Genomic DNA, 14,414 nt, shown 5'->3' on the forward strand with positions numbered 1-14,414 from the left:
CTATTTTGAAAGGAATATTTTCCTGAGTGGTAGGTCTCCATAGTGGACCTAAAATACCCAGTAAACCATGTTGTAAACAGATGGGCTGTCATCCGGGCTTTGTTGTTCCATTTACAGAGCACAGGCAGAGTAGAGTTAGCATTATTCTTAAGGGCCCTAGGAATCTCAGAATGGTAAATAAGTATTAGCTTCAAGTCACCAGCTGCATTAGCCCCTAGCAAGACAGTCAGCCTGTCCTTTAAAGTTTTGAAGCCAGGCATTGACGTCTTCTCTCTAGTCATGAAATTTTTAGATGGCATCTTCTGACAGAGGCTGTTTCACTTACATTGAAAATCTGTTGTTTAGTGTAGCCACCTTCATTTATTATCTGAGCTACATCTTCTGGATAACTTGCTGCAGCTTCTGCATCAGCACTTGCTGTTTCACTTTGCACTTTTAGGTTATTGGGATGGCTTCTTTCTTTAAACTTCATGAACCAACCTCTGCTAGCTTCATACATTTCTTCTGCAGCTTCCTCAACTCTTTCAGCCTTCCTAGAATTGAAGAAAGTTAGGGCCTTGCTCTGGATTACTCTGGGTTAAGTGAATGCTGTGGCTGATTTGATCTATCCAGACCGCTAAGTAAAGCTGTTCTGCTTTTTTATCATTTGTGTGTTCACTGAAATGGCACTTTTCCTTCAAGAACTTTTCCTTTGCATTCACAGTTTGGCTAAGTGATGCAAGAGGCCTAGCTTTTGGCCCATTTTGGCTTTTGCATTGCCTTCCTTACTAAGCTTAATCATTTCTAGCTTTTGATTTAAAGTGGAAGACATGCAACTCTTCCTTTCACATGAATGCTTAGAGACCATTGTAGGGTTATTAATTGTTCTTATTCCAATATCATTGTTTTGCAGAGAATAGGGAGGCAAGGGAGACAGGGAATGGCTGGTTGGTGGAGCAGTCAGAGCACCCACACTGATTAAGTTCATTCTCTTATATGGGCATCCCAAAACAATTACAATAGTAACATTAAAGATCACTGATCATAGATCACCATTACAAATATAATAATAATGAAAAAGTTGAAATATTGTGAGAATTACCAAAGGTGAAACAGAGAACACAAAGTTAGCAAATGCTGTTGGAAAAATGCTGCCAGCAGGCTTTCCACAAACCTTAAATTTGTAAAAAACAAAACAGACAAATAACCTCCCCTCCCCGCCAAACGCATTATCTGTAAAGTGCAATAAAGCAAAGTTCAATAAAACAAGATATGCCTATATTTTAAAAAAACAGCTAGATTGTAAAAAGTAATGACTTTAAGGAAACTTGTTCTCAATAGTTGGTTCTCAGCAGTGGGTGATTTTACCCCGAGGGGGCATTTGACAATATCCAAAGAAATTTTGGGTTGTCACAACTGGGACGTGGGGGGATTCTCCTGACATCTAGTGGGTAGAGGCCAGGAATGCTGCTGAACATCCCACAGTGCACAGGATGCCCACACTGCAAAGGATATTTGACCCATAATGTCAGTAATGCCAAGGTTAAGAAACCCTGCTGTAGGATCTTCCTTGTCCAAAGACATGTATGTAGCAAGTGAAACAACCCACACTTAATGAGCAAGCCTGCCATTGGAGATGAAAAGAAATCTGAGTTGGGGAAATAGACTAGAAAGATAACTATAACCTACTGAACTGTTAGACATAGTGCTTTGAAATAACAGACAAAGAGCATTTACACAAATGAGTTATCCATGAGGCAGAACTTCTAACCGAACATGAGTTAGTCACGGGGCAAGCCCAGATTCAAAGGAAGGGGAAATAGATCCCATCTCTTAATGGGAAGCATGGCAAAGAGTTTACAGTTTTCTTTAATACACTGTAAGTGCTTAACAGTAGAACCTGGCACATAGTAAGTATGTACTAAATGTTAGCTATAATTAGTCCTCTTATTCTGCCTTTTCTTAACAGTAGGTGAACCTTAGCATTTGCTGTTCCCTCTATTTGGAAAACTTCCCTGGGATGGCTGGATCAGTGGAAGGAAGGAAGGGAGGGAGGGAGGAAAGGAAATGACATCCCTCTCTTAATTCTGTTATCAGCTCAAATAGCAACGTATAAGAGATGCTTCCCCTGATTACCCTGTATGAAATAGCATCTACACTACCACCTTATCTCCATCAACTCTCTCATCTACTCTGGGTTTATTTTTCTTCACAGTACATATCACCATCTACATTATATATTTATTGTCTCTCTGTGCTTTGTTCAGTGTTATATGCTCCATGCCTACGACAACACTTAGTACATTGTAGGTATTTAATGTGTATACATGGAATGAATGAATAAATGAATGAGGGAAAAAAAAACAAGCCATTTTACCAAAGGCATTTTGATATCACTTTTAGGAATACCATACATTAAAAGACTATATACTATTTATTCCATAATGATATAAGCCACAGTATTCATATGTTTCATGCTGTCAGCTGTTATGTCTTCCCATGAGAGTCGCCCATCAGAATACATGTGTTCTTGGGAAGCAGGGACAATATCATTATCTTAAGTTTCTTGGCAAAGGTATGTCCCTAACTAGATTCTGAGCTCAAGGGTGTAGGAGCACATCTTTTATTGCTTTTGTATTCTGCTTTTTAGCAAATAAATATTATAGTACTGTGTGTATAGCATGAGCTTCCTACATGTATAATTAAATTAAAAGTTAGGGCTCTCTGTGATCCAGTTTTCCAAGATAAATTTTGATCTTGTTTTTGTTAGGTAATAAAGACACCTTGTTGACTGTTGAAATACGGCTACTAACCATGATTGCCTTGTAGAATTCATCATATCGCAGCACCACCTTTTCACTTTTTTTAGGGTGACAATCTCAGAATTGAGACTCCTTTGCCTCCATTCAAAGTGAGATTATATCATGTGTTGGAGATTTCTGGCAACCTTGTTCTTTTTTTTTTTTTATAAACTTTTTTATTTTAGAATACTTCTAGATATATAAGACTAGCAAAGAAAATAGGAGTTCCTAGATACCCCATATGTACCCACTTTCCCCTATTGTTAGCATCTTACATGAGGGTGCTACATTTGTCACAACGGATAACCAGTATTGATACATTATAATAAACTAAAGTTCATACTTTCATTCAGGGGTGACCCAGTTTAAAGGTTAATTCCAATAATTTCTAAAAAATGAAAACTGATACTCAGTGTACCCACATCAGGTGGTGGCTTCCTGATTCTTAAAAGAAACAAAGTAACTTTTAACCAGTGGGGCTTATCAGGAAAAAGGGACTTATAATATTGTAGGTTTAAAATTCAAGTGGGGGGAGGGACACCTGGGTGGCTCAGTCGTTGAGCGTCTGCCTTCTGCTCAGGTCACAGTCCCAGGGTCCTGGAATGAGCCCCGCATCAGGCTCCCTGCTCAGCGGGAAGCCTGCCTCTCCCTCCGACCCTCCTCCTGCTTGTGTCCCTTTCTCGCTGTATCTCTCTCTGTCAAAGAAATAAATAAAATCTTAAAAAAAAAAAAAAATTCAAGTGGGGGAATCATAACATTTTATTTGTAAGTTAGATATTAATAAAGATGATAGGATGGGGTTTGATCATTATTAAAGCTGTTTTGTTGTTGCCTGGAAAATACGATTCTGTAGCATGGTGTGTTCTTCATAAATATCTATCCTAAAAGCAATAATCTATCCAAAGATCCCTGGACAGAAAAGGGCTGCCATGGAGTAGGAAATGTGCTCTCCTGGGGCTGAGTCGGGACTCAGCTGAGGACACAGCATAGGTAGCCAGTAGCTCAGAGGCGAATTTCTACAATTCAGATTGGTATAAATTTAGTCTGATTCTTTTCCCCAGGACTGTCCAATGTATGATTAAATTTTATACTGGAGCATTTTAGAGATAACAGGCATTTTGCTATTTCGCTGGAACCTTTTAATCAGCTTTCATGCAGTCCTGGGTGAAGTAAAAAACTTCCTCCTCTCTCTTTTAGGACTTTTTAGTTTGCCATCCTCAAAGCAGAAAAGGCAGCAAAGAGGCAGCACTGCTTCTTAAAGACTCTTGGTTTTTATGAAATTTTCTTCAATAATCCTACTCCAGTCTTCTACTGCATTATTTGAATCATAAAATAAGTAAAAATTGTACTCAAATGAAATTTGGAAATTATCTTAATGAAGCTCTGGAAACATCTCAAACCTCAGAAGGTATTTTTTCCTTAATTTTTTTAATTATAGAAAGTAGGTCAATAGAAATACCCCCCTTTAATTGGTTTAATTAGGAATGGAAAATTATAGGAGTAACTCAATTTGAAGTGTAGATTTAAATAAGAAGAATTACACTGGGATTAATATCATTTTAGGTTTTGAATTTAAGTAAGATGCATTTAATTGTGGCTTATAATTTCTTCTTGAAAAGATTTTAATAGAGAGGAGGCCTAAGTGTTGGAATAGAGCAATACATAGGAAAAAATCTGCCATTAAAGATTTGAAAAGGCAATTGCTTTACAACCATAATTCTCAAATGGGATGTTTAAGAATTTATTCTACAGGACCTTAATAGAGAGGTCCTAGAGGAGAGGGAAACCATTTAGTGACCAAGTAAGTTTGAGAAATATTAAGTTAAACAAATTTAAGAAATTGCCTGCAGGACTCTTCAGAGCCTTTAATATTGAGGATTTTTTTTTTCAGTTATAGTGATGATGTCTTTACATATGTTGGCTTATTCCCCATTCTATACCTCATGATGTTTTCCCAGTATATACTATGAAGGTATTACAACCAACTCTCTGCTCAGTACCTTCCTTCTGTTAATTCAAGTGTGGTTTTTATACATGACTATATGTCAGAAATACCTGGGAGCTTTTTTAAAAGATTAAGATTCCTGAGCCCTGACGTGGGCTCAGTGAGTAGAATGCCACTGTGCTCGGGATTCTGCAATCACAGACACCCAGGTGATTCTGAGGCAGCCAACACCAGGCTTACGATTGGTGCTTTGGAACTGTTGAACTAAAAGTGGATTGAGGGGCGCCTGGGTGGCTCAGTTGGTTAAGCATCTGCCTTTGGCTCAGGTCATGATCTCAGGGTCTTGGGATCGAGTCCCACATAGGGCTCCCTGCTCACCAGGGAGTCTGCTTCTCCTTCTCCCTCTGTCTCTTCCCCCTGCTCATGCTCTCTCTCTGTCTCTCTCTCAAATAAATAAATAAAATCTTAAAAATAAATAAATAAAATCTTAAAAATAAATAAATAAAAGTGGATTGGATTTGGGGTGCACTTAGTTTGTGCTCATAGAAACATGGGCTAACCATCCCATACTGAAGATAAACTGCAGTGCTGAACTTCACTGATCCTGTAGGGTGATGTGCTGGCTACAACCTAATGTGCAACAATTGCTATGATCCTTTAAGAAAAGCAGAATGCTTCTAAGGGGCCTTTTGGTCACCTTCCTAATAACGAAATACTGTATATAAGATTACCATTTGTTTTTACTCAGTTTGAGTAGCTGCCTTGTGGTTGGTATTTTATTCATACTTTAACAAGAAATAATAGTTTATATTTACTCCTAGTGCCATAAAAGATTATATTCTCTCCCATCTTCCTACTGATAACAGATGGACGTTTAACCTTAAGCAGATTATAAGTCATTTATGCTTTGGTCTACATGAGCGCTGACAGTAGCTTTTCTATTAAAACTGTGTTGTTATACTCTCTGCTTAGTAAAATCTTCTGCTCCTACAGATATAGCTGGAAAGAGACAATATAAATGCTACTGGAGAAAAATAATTACTGTTGGTTTGAAAGGCAACTAGCCTTAACACCTTGGTTGAATAGTGTTATATTAGTAATAATATATGAAACAGTGGCACACTCATTTAAAAGTAGAAAATATCCCCCATTGTTTTAAAATTATTCTCCAAAGGTTTGCCAATGCAATAAGACATGAAACAAAGAAAGGATGTGAGTATTGAAGATTGGAGATAAAAATCTTCATTACTTGCAAAAAAAAAAAAAATTGTATACATTGAAAACCTGAGAGAAGTTAAAAAATAATGTGTTTAATAAACTGATTAGATATCCACAAAATCCACAGTTCCTTGGTATACAAACATGGTTGATACATACACAGTTTCGTTATTTCTATGTGTTGGTTGGTGAAGTACATAGAGGTATTGTTTGCGTTGTCAGGTTAAAGGATCAGGAGAGAGAACAGCGTCATAAAAACTCAGAGAGAAAAAAGTTGTAAGGAGGCCTTAACCTTGGTGAGAGAGAGAGAGATCAATTGAAGTGAATCCTAGAGATGCTGCTGATGGTCTAGAGATCCCTGGCTTCCTTTGGCAGAGCCACGTTGGTGAAGCAAAGGAAGTAAAAGCCAGACCACAGTGGTTGAAGAAGGAATGTAATGGAAGAGTCAAGACACTTATTTGAGTTTGTAATGGAAAAAAAGAGCAAGAGATTGAGAATTTTGTTGTCGCTGCTGTTTTGTCATTTTGTTTGTTTATTTATGGAACGCTTCGTTATCTCCCATGTGAGCTTGGAAACTTCCCAAAGGCAGGCTCTCTGTTTCTGTGAGCTCTGCAGTGCATAGAATGTATGAATGTATGAGGCACTCACTGGCTTTATGTTTAATTCATGACTGTGAATGAAAGTTTGAAAACAGTTGATAGTGGGCAAAATACAGACTAAATTTCAGTGAGTTCTCCTTTATTAAAACAGGCAGCCCTAGCTCTGAGACGTGCTGACCCTGTGCGAACAAGAACAGTTGTGCTGCTCATCTCCCTGTCTCTCTCACCAGTCTCGCTGCCTTTATTTATGGCTGGCTTTGGGGCTTTTTTTTTTTTTTACAGCTATGAACCCTACGTAGGGGAACATCCTGCTGCTTCTCCTGTAGAGCGAGTGATGAGGAGTGGAGTCTGGCTTTGGAGTGCTCGGAACCAGAGGAATTGCCGGGGACTCGGAGCCTAGCCCTGACCACTCGAGAGCCCACAACACAATGAACAAATTGAACTTCCATAACAATAGAGTCATGCAAGACCGCCGGAGTGTGTGTATTTTCCTTCCCAATGATGAATCTCTGAACATCATCATAAATGTAAGTTGGTCCAACTTGAGAAATGTTGGAATATTCTGTTCCCAGCAGTGACCACATTCAAGTTACTACCTGGTGAAGGGTGAAAGCCTTACAGAATGAGACCATGAGTAATGTAGCAGAATTGGGTGTTTTAAAGTTGTCTACACAAGTATAAACTTTGAATTATGGCTTAAGTGCAGCTGCCTTCAACATTCCTTCACCTGGGGGTAAAATTATAGAATTTTGGTTACCATATTATAGAAAAACTAACACCTTGCTATTTTATAACTTTTTACTGAAATATAAATTTTTATTAATATATAATATGAATTTGCTTCTTAAATGCTTTTGAGTTGTCACACAAATGAAATGGTAATAATTGCTAGCCTCTTACTATGCATCTTGATCATTACTAGTAGCCTGAGTCTAGCCAATTTCAAGAATAAGCTGTGACTTGAGCACTAAGCTGTGGCTTTTGGTTCTTGAGTCAGAGTTAACTGTCTTAGTCATCGGACATTGAGGAATATGGTATTATTTTTCTTAACTTCTAAAATTGAGTTATAATCTACATACAGCAAAGTGTAGGAATCTTAAGTGTGCAGCTCAGAGAATTTTTACAAGTGTATATACCCGTGTAATCATCATCCAGCTTGAGATATGCTATTATTTTCAGCACCCCGGAAAGATCTGTTGTGACTCCGCCTAGACAGTAATCTCCACCCAAAGAGGGGTAGTAACTGTTTCCTCCTCTATAATTTGTTTCTGAACTTCCCACAGCTGAAATTATGTGGTGTGTTCTCTTTTGTATCTGGCTTCTTTCAATCAGCATTTGGTCTGTGAAATTCATTTATGCTATTACATGTAACACTAATTCCTTTTCATTGTTGTGTAATATTCCGTTGTGTGCAATTTGTTTATCCATTTATTTTTGATGGATATTAGGTTGTTGTAAGTATCGGGCTATTATGAACAAAACTATTATGAGCATTTTATGTGTATACCCATGTGTATACATTTGTGGGGTTTATTCAAGAGTGGAGTTGGGAATCATAAAGTATATCTGTGTTTAGCTTTGGTAGAGACTGCCAAACAGAATCATGCCTAGCATTTTTCAACCCCTCTCCCTATTATCAACTTTCATATTCTTCCTCTCACTGATTGTATTCAGATGGAATTAGGGAGAAACTTGCCTTAGTGCATGCCTTGAATTGGTTTTTTTTTGCTATATGCTACTGTATTTTTAACCCAATTGCTATATAAAAGAGTATTTCTAAATGTTATACTGAGTATATATGACATTTAAGTAGCGTCATTAAAAAATTTAGACAGGAAAAGGTTCTGCTTATTACCATAATTATTTTGGTTTTATTCTGAGAATCACCACAGTTTCAGTTTCTTGATTTACTAATGTAACCTCATTTTTGCTCATAGGGATTGTCTGAGCATCAAACTTACCTCTTGGATTAATTTTATCATCTGTTGGGCAGAATTTCTTTTGATTAACAAATTGTTATTCAGGGTACCCGAAGTTGTTTTTGAATATGTGAACTGATAGGCTATTATTTTTACATTTGGTTTTTAAAAATCTAATAAAACTCGGCAGCTTATCTTTTTCAGTGTGGTCATGGGCAAAATACATTAAAATGTAATTCTACTTATATAGGTGAATATGCTATTTCAGTTGTTATATACGGTTATTTTATAAAAAGATACCCACTGAATTTTTAAAAAAAATCAAAATCAAGACATACAGCCTAAGCACTTTAAGAAACTTCTCTCAGTTCCATTTATGTATTTAAACATAATCCCCTGGTTGGATTGTATATCTGTGTGTTCATGTGCACTTATGCACACATACAAGATACGGAACCAAACCTTCCTGACCTCAGGTAAGTGGAAGGAAGGACTAATCTGTCTTCATGAGGAACACTAAGAGCTGACTACAATTTTCAAAGAAATTAATTTGTACTAAAATCTCAGCTGAGGAAGATAATTAGGAATAACACCTCTGCTACAACCATACTATGTGATTGTGAGATTTGAGAGTTGGCACATAGCGTCATTCCTGACACATAACATAGTAGCTGCTATTATTACTGTAATTCCTCATCAGAGATTAATTTTACATGTCTTCACTTTCCTTATTTTGCAAAATTACTGTAATATCCCCACAGGATGGTCAGGACTGTGATCATGGATTGTATAGCCATATATCGTCATGATTAAGGAGGGTTTAGAGTCACAGGGACCTCACTTGAAATCCCTACTCCTCGACATACTCTAGCCTTGGGCAAGTTGGGTTTTTTTTTGCTTCCGTTTCCTCATCTATAAAGTAGAGATAATCTTCCTCCCCTCATCAGGGTCATTGTGAGGATTTAAAGATATAACATGAATAAACTTCTAATTGTAGTGCCTGGCAGCTGGGAATTGCTCAGTAAGTGAGCACTTAATAGAGTAACACTTGTTTTAATTTCTTTGAGCTGTTTGTTCATTTCATTAGGGAGCTCTGTTAATGAAGCTCAAATGGAGAATCTGAACTCCCTCTAGGCCTGTAAGATTTTCTTATTCCAGGGCACATAGACTCCCCTGCCACGTTCAGACTCCTCTCTAGCAAGCTGTTGAACAAAGGAGGGAGGAGGGACCAAGTTAAGTAGTATGGAGGCCCCTCATTGCTAGAAAACCGATTCAGGGCTGCCAAAGGTCTGTCTTTTTTCTACAGTGTTATCTTTGTATTCATAAAATTGCAATTGATGTTTGTAGTGTTGTACTCTTAACAAATTAACGGTAGCAAAAACAGTTTTATTAATGGTCTCATTTTTCATCATTTCTAAATATTTTTTAAACAAAGATAGTTTATTCCTTGACATGTAGTTGATATGAGAGAACGTTGTCTTTCTGCATGTGGGGTAAACTTAGTGTTTTGATCATCCTACTTTCTCCATGAGTTTGAACTAGTAGGCGATGTTTTAAATGATTTTAATCATCAGGTAAATATTAAATATGGAAACTTGGTAAATTTTGACAATAAAATTATGGTAAATATAAAAATTTTTGAGTAATATAAATAGTGGCCAAGAGTTTATACCTGTTCACTAAGACTAAAATGAACAATTCTTTTTTTGGAATATATTTTAAGCATGCTTACTCAAAAACAATGACATTTATTTATTTTAAAGAATTATTTATTTATTTTAGAGAGGGCATGAGCAGGGTGAGGGGCAGAAGGAGAGGGAGAGAATCTAAAGCAGGCTCCCCACTGAGTGTGGAGCCTGACACAGGACTCGAACTCAGGACCCAGGATCATGATGTGAGCTGAAACCAAGAGTCAGACACTGAACCGACTGGGCCACCCAGGCGCCCCAACCATTAATATTTAGGATCAAATGATGTTTTTATTAGAAAGTTCCATATGGAGTATATTTTTAGATAATACTTTAATTCTTAATACCTCATACTCTATAGCACTTTTTAAAGCTTCATTGCTCCTGAAGATTAAAGAACTTGAAAAATTGCACAATTAGCTAAAATGTGGCCTTAAAGACTCATAATATGCAAATACAAATAACTCAGGCTTGTTTTCACAGCAGGTTAAGACTTCAGAGCCACAGCCTTACTTAATTACAGTTTTATTTTTATTTATTTTTTTAAAGGCAACTTTTTTTTTTTTAAGATTTTATTTATTTATTTGACAGAGAGCGTGCACAAGCAGGGGGAGGGACAGAGGGAGAACCAGACCCCCTGCTGAGCAGAGAGCCCTTAATTACAGTTTTAAACAAGAACACTGCTTACTTGATAGTTGTTACAGAGTTTTATCAGTAGGCTCCAAATACTTGATTTAAACTAGCAGAACAATAATAAGTATGGAGGAAATGTACAGCATTATTTGATTAGCAGTTAGACAAAGTTACAACATGGTTTGCTTTATATATAGTTTGTGGTTTGGAATTCTTCTGTTAACTTTTTATCACATTTTATCCCAAGAGCTTTGTTTATGACATTTAAAAGTACAGTCAAAACTAAGGATTAAAGGTGCTATAGCTGGTATGACATTTTAAGTCTCAAATTTGTAGTATATTAGCATATTAGGCCATCAAGAAGAAAACCTTCCCTGTAAAGATACTTGCCTAATTCAGGCTTTTGATAATCGGAGTAGCCTGTTTTGGATATCTTCTGAAATATTTATCATGCGCCATGATTTTAGAATAAGGCCTTATCCATGTATTATAAGATTTATGAGTCTTGGACAAGATAGTATTGGTACCTTATTACCATTTCATAAACATTTGTATTGTGATAATCATTATTGAAACACAGCACAGATTAAAGCAATTTCCATGGACCAACAGTTGTTTTGCCAGTGTTGCTTGTCATTTTAAGGCGTATATTTAGGGTGCATTAAATTGCCTGTTTGTGGGGGTGCCTGAGTCGCTCAGTCGGTTAAGCGTCTGACTCTTCGTTTCTGCTCAGGTCATGATCTCAGGATCATGGGATCGAGCCCTGTGTCACACTCCCGAGTTCAGCGTGGAGTCTGCTGGAGATTCTTTCCCCATCCCTCTCCCTCCCACTCTGCTACTCCCTCCACTTAAATATTCGATCTCTTTAAAATAAATAAATAAAATCTTTTAAAAAATTAAAAAAAATAAATTGCCTGGTTGTGGCTCAGCATGTGGGCTTGGTTTATTTGCTATCACAAGTTGTGTTGTTTTTTTTCTCTACAGGTTAAAATTCTGTGTCACCAGTTGCTGGTCCAGGTGTGTGACCTACTCAGGCTAAAGGACTGTCACCTGTTTGGACTCAGTGTTATACAAAGTAGGTCTTAGTCCCATCTCTGATAGATTTAGCCAACTATCCCTGAGGAAATGATATTTTATAGCTGTAACTTAATTTGGGCAAATTATGTTAAGATTGTGATTATCAAAATACCCATAAGTTGGTCATTATTTTTAGTCTAGTAGTCATTTTTTAATCTTAACTGATGTGTATTTCTTTTAAGATTTAGAATTTTAGCCCACGTATTATAGTTTGAACTTAAAAATGGGTTCCTTTTTAGGAATCTAGATTTTGTGTTTGTTCTTTTCTGTTTTAATGAACCAAGCTTGGTTTTTGTTTCCTTGCACTCAGGGAGCAGCTGGAGCTAGGAGGAAATTATCTTGAATGTTTTTATAATTTCTTTTATAATTTTTGACATTAAAAAATTTAGACATAAGAAAAATAACTATTTAGGTTCTCTTACCGTTGACTGAATAGTATAACAAAGTGATCTACTAATTTGCTCCTATTTTCTGTTCTTCCCTCTGCACACCTTCTGTTTTTTCCAGTTGGACTATATGACATGAAGATAAGGGATCAGTTTCTTCTGTATATTTTATGTGAAGGTTTTCTGCACATAAAGGGCTCAATATAAGTCTCTTCCCCACCTCACCCCCATAATATCTTAGTTACTAAGGATTTACCTGCAACCATTCCTTATAAGCTTTTTCTTTCACATCATGTTTTTAAATTTCTGTAGTCTTGTGTCAAAAGATCTTTTAAATCTGTGTTCAGTTTTTCAGGAATACTTTTTCTGTGAAATGTATTTATTTATATTTTATACTTCTTTATGGATCATATTCTACTGGAATTGGTTTAAATTTAAAGGCTTATGACATCTTGAGAATCTGGTTAGTACCATAAAATGCTTAGATCTGCCAGGTTGGAAGTTGTATCATGATGAGCTGATAAACAAGGCCCTTCTCCACCAAAATGTGAACCATTTTCAGTTATCTTCTTAGGAGAGGCCAGAGAGCATGGAGCAGGGAGCACCTCAAGAATCAGTGAATCAACCATTTGCTCTTCAGTCTCTTCCTGTAATAGTTAAAGCAGTAAAAACACAAATGCTTAGCTCCATCCTTCTATCAGTGCATCTCTCAGTCATTCTTTCAAGGAAGGGTCCGGGAGAAATAAGATGCCCTATAGATTCTAAAAAATTTTTCTTTTATTCTAAACTCAAAGTTAATTCTTTTAATTCTACAACTACAGCCAGACTGTTGATCTGTGTTGTTCAACAAGTCAGCCTAATAAAACCAGTTTACAGCTTCCTTAAATTTCAAAATGAGAGTTTTTAAGATACCTTTTTTAAAAGAGAGATTGTAGTGTGGTGAAAGAACATTGGAAAAGGAATCAGTTGACCCGGTTCTAATTCTGGTTCTACCACTAGCTAGCTGTGTGGCTTTAGAAATATCACTTGACTTCTCTCGATTTCATTTTTCTCACATGTCAACTGGAAATTACTGCTTCACCTGCTTTGTCAGATTTTGATACATGCTTTTGAATTCTTAAAATAATAAAGCCACGATCAAACTGTCAGATAGTAGAGATATGGTGGTAGTTTAAAAATATGTGCTATTACACAGTGAACAGTCTCAGTTCTATTTATTATATGGCTTCCTCAGATGGCAACCCAACCAAAACACAAATCATATTCAACAGGAAGGGTGTCTGGTCTTGTTCATTTCATGTTAATCGGTAGCATATGAGAGATGGGAGATAATTTAGTTGATCTGATAAGTAGATTTAAGTAACACCCTTTTTTTGTCCCTGGGACCTCTTCCCTATCCCTTTTCAAATTGGTTGGCTTAATATGTCATTTATAAACAGAGTAGCTCTACCCTTCCTATTCTCTTATTGCTCTTTTTCAATCAAACCCCCCCCCCCCCAGCATTGAGTCAGGAGTGACAGTGTGGTCAGGCGTGTTACCCTGGTAGGGAGTAGTCAAAGAGACACACTACCCTTCCAGAGTGAGTACATTTTTATGCAGAGCTTTCCACGAGCATACTCCTTTAGTGATGGTTAGAGAAAAAGGAATAAACTTAAAAAAAAAAAAAAAAAGGCTTAAAACTTTGGGGGCACCTAGGTGGCTCAATCAGTTAAGCCACCAACTCTTAGTTTTGGCTCAGGTCATGATCTCATGGTTGTGGGATTGAGCCCTGTGTTGGACTGCTGCACACTCAGCGGGGAGTCTGCTTCAGATTCTCTCCCCCACCCTCCCCTTTCTGCCCATCCGACCCCCCCCCCCTCATGCACCCTTGTGCTCTCTCTAAAATAAATGAATGAAATCTTTAAAAAAGAAGACTTAAAACATAGTATGGGATAGGAATGCTGAAGGCTTTTGTTGTGAAATACCTTGCTTTTAAAAGATTCTTTTCGGGAAATCTGAAAATTTAATTTTTTTTACCAGCTTGTCTTCACATGTTTAGATAATTTTTACATGGGTTTTAACAATCATAGTTTCTGCTCATCTTAAGAACATCATCCCCTTGAGGAAACACTTTGGCATTCTTTTTTTGCATGAGATTCTTCTCCTCATTCCACAGGATCAGTCCCAAAG

At 37.0% G+C, this 14,414-nt stretch overlaps 1 protein-coding gene across 4 annotated transcripts in view; it reads left to right on the forward strand.

Annotated features, from left to right (window-relative positions):
• Window positions 1-14,414, forward strand: part of FRMD6 (FERM domain containing 6) — an 80,248-nt gene that overhangs the window by 36,057 nt on the left and 29,777 nt on the right. For all 4 annotated transcript variants that reach the window (XM_045900845.3, XM_064571048.1, XM_045900847.2 and 1 more), the window contains exons 2-3: window positions 6,825-7,069; window positions 11,767-11,857. In XM_045900845.3, the coding sequence (XP_045756801.1) occupies window positions 6,971-7,069; window positions 11,767-11,857 (190 nt within the window). In that variant the 5' untranslated portion in view covers window positions 6,825-6,970. The remainder of the gene's footprint in view (window positions 1-6,824; window positions 7,070-11,766; window positions 11,858-14,414) is intronic.

The sequence above is a fragment of the Mirounga angustirostris genome, unplaced genomic scaffold, assembly GCF_029215605.1.
Source record: "Mirounga angustirostris isolate CCGP_5_RB_7025 unplaced genomic scaffold, mMirAng1.0.hap1 SCAF_9, whole genome shotgun sequence".
NCBI lineage: Eukaryota > Metazoa > Chordata > Mammalia > Carnivora > Phocidae > Mirounga > Mirounga angustirostris.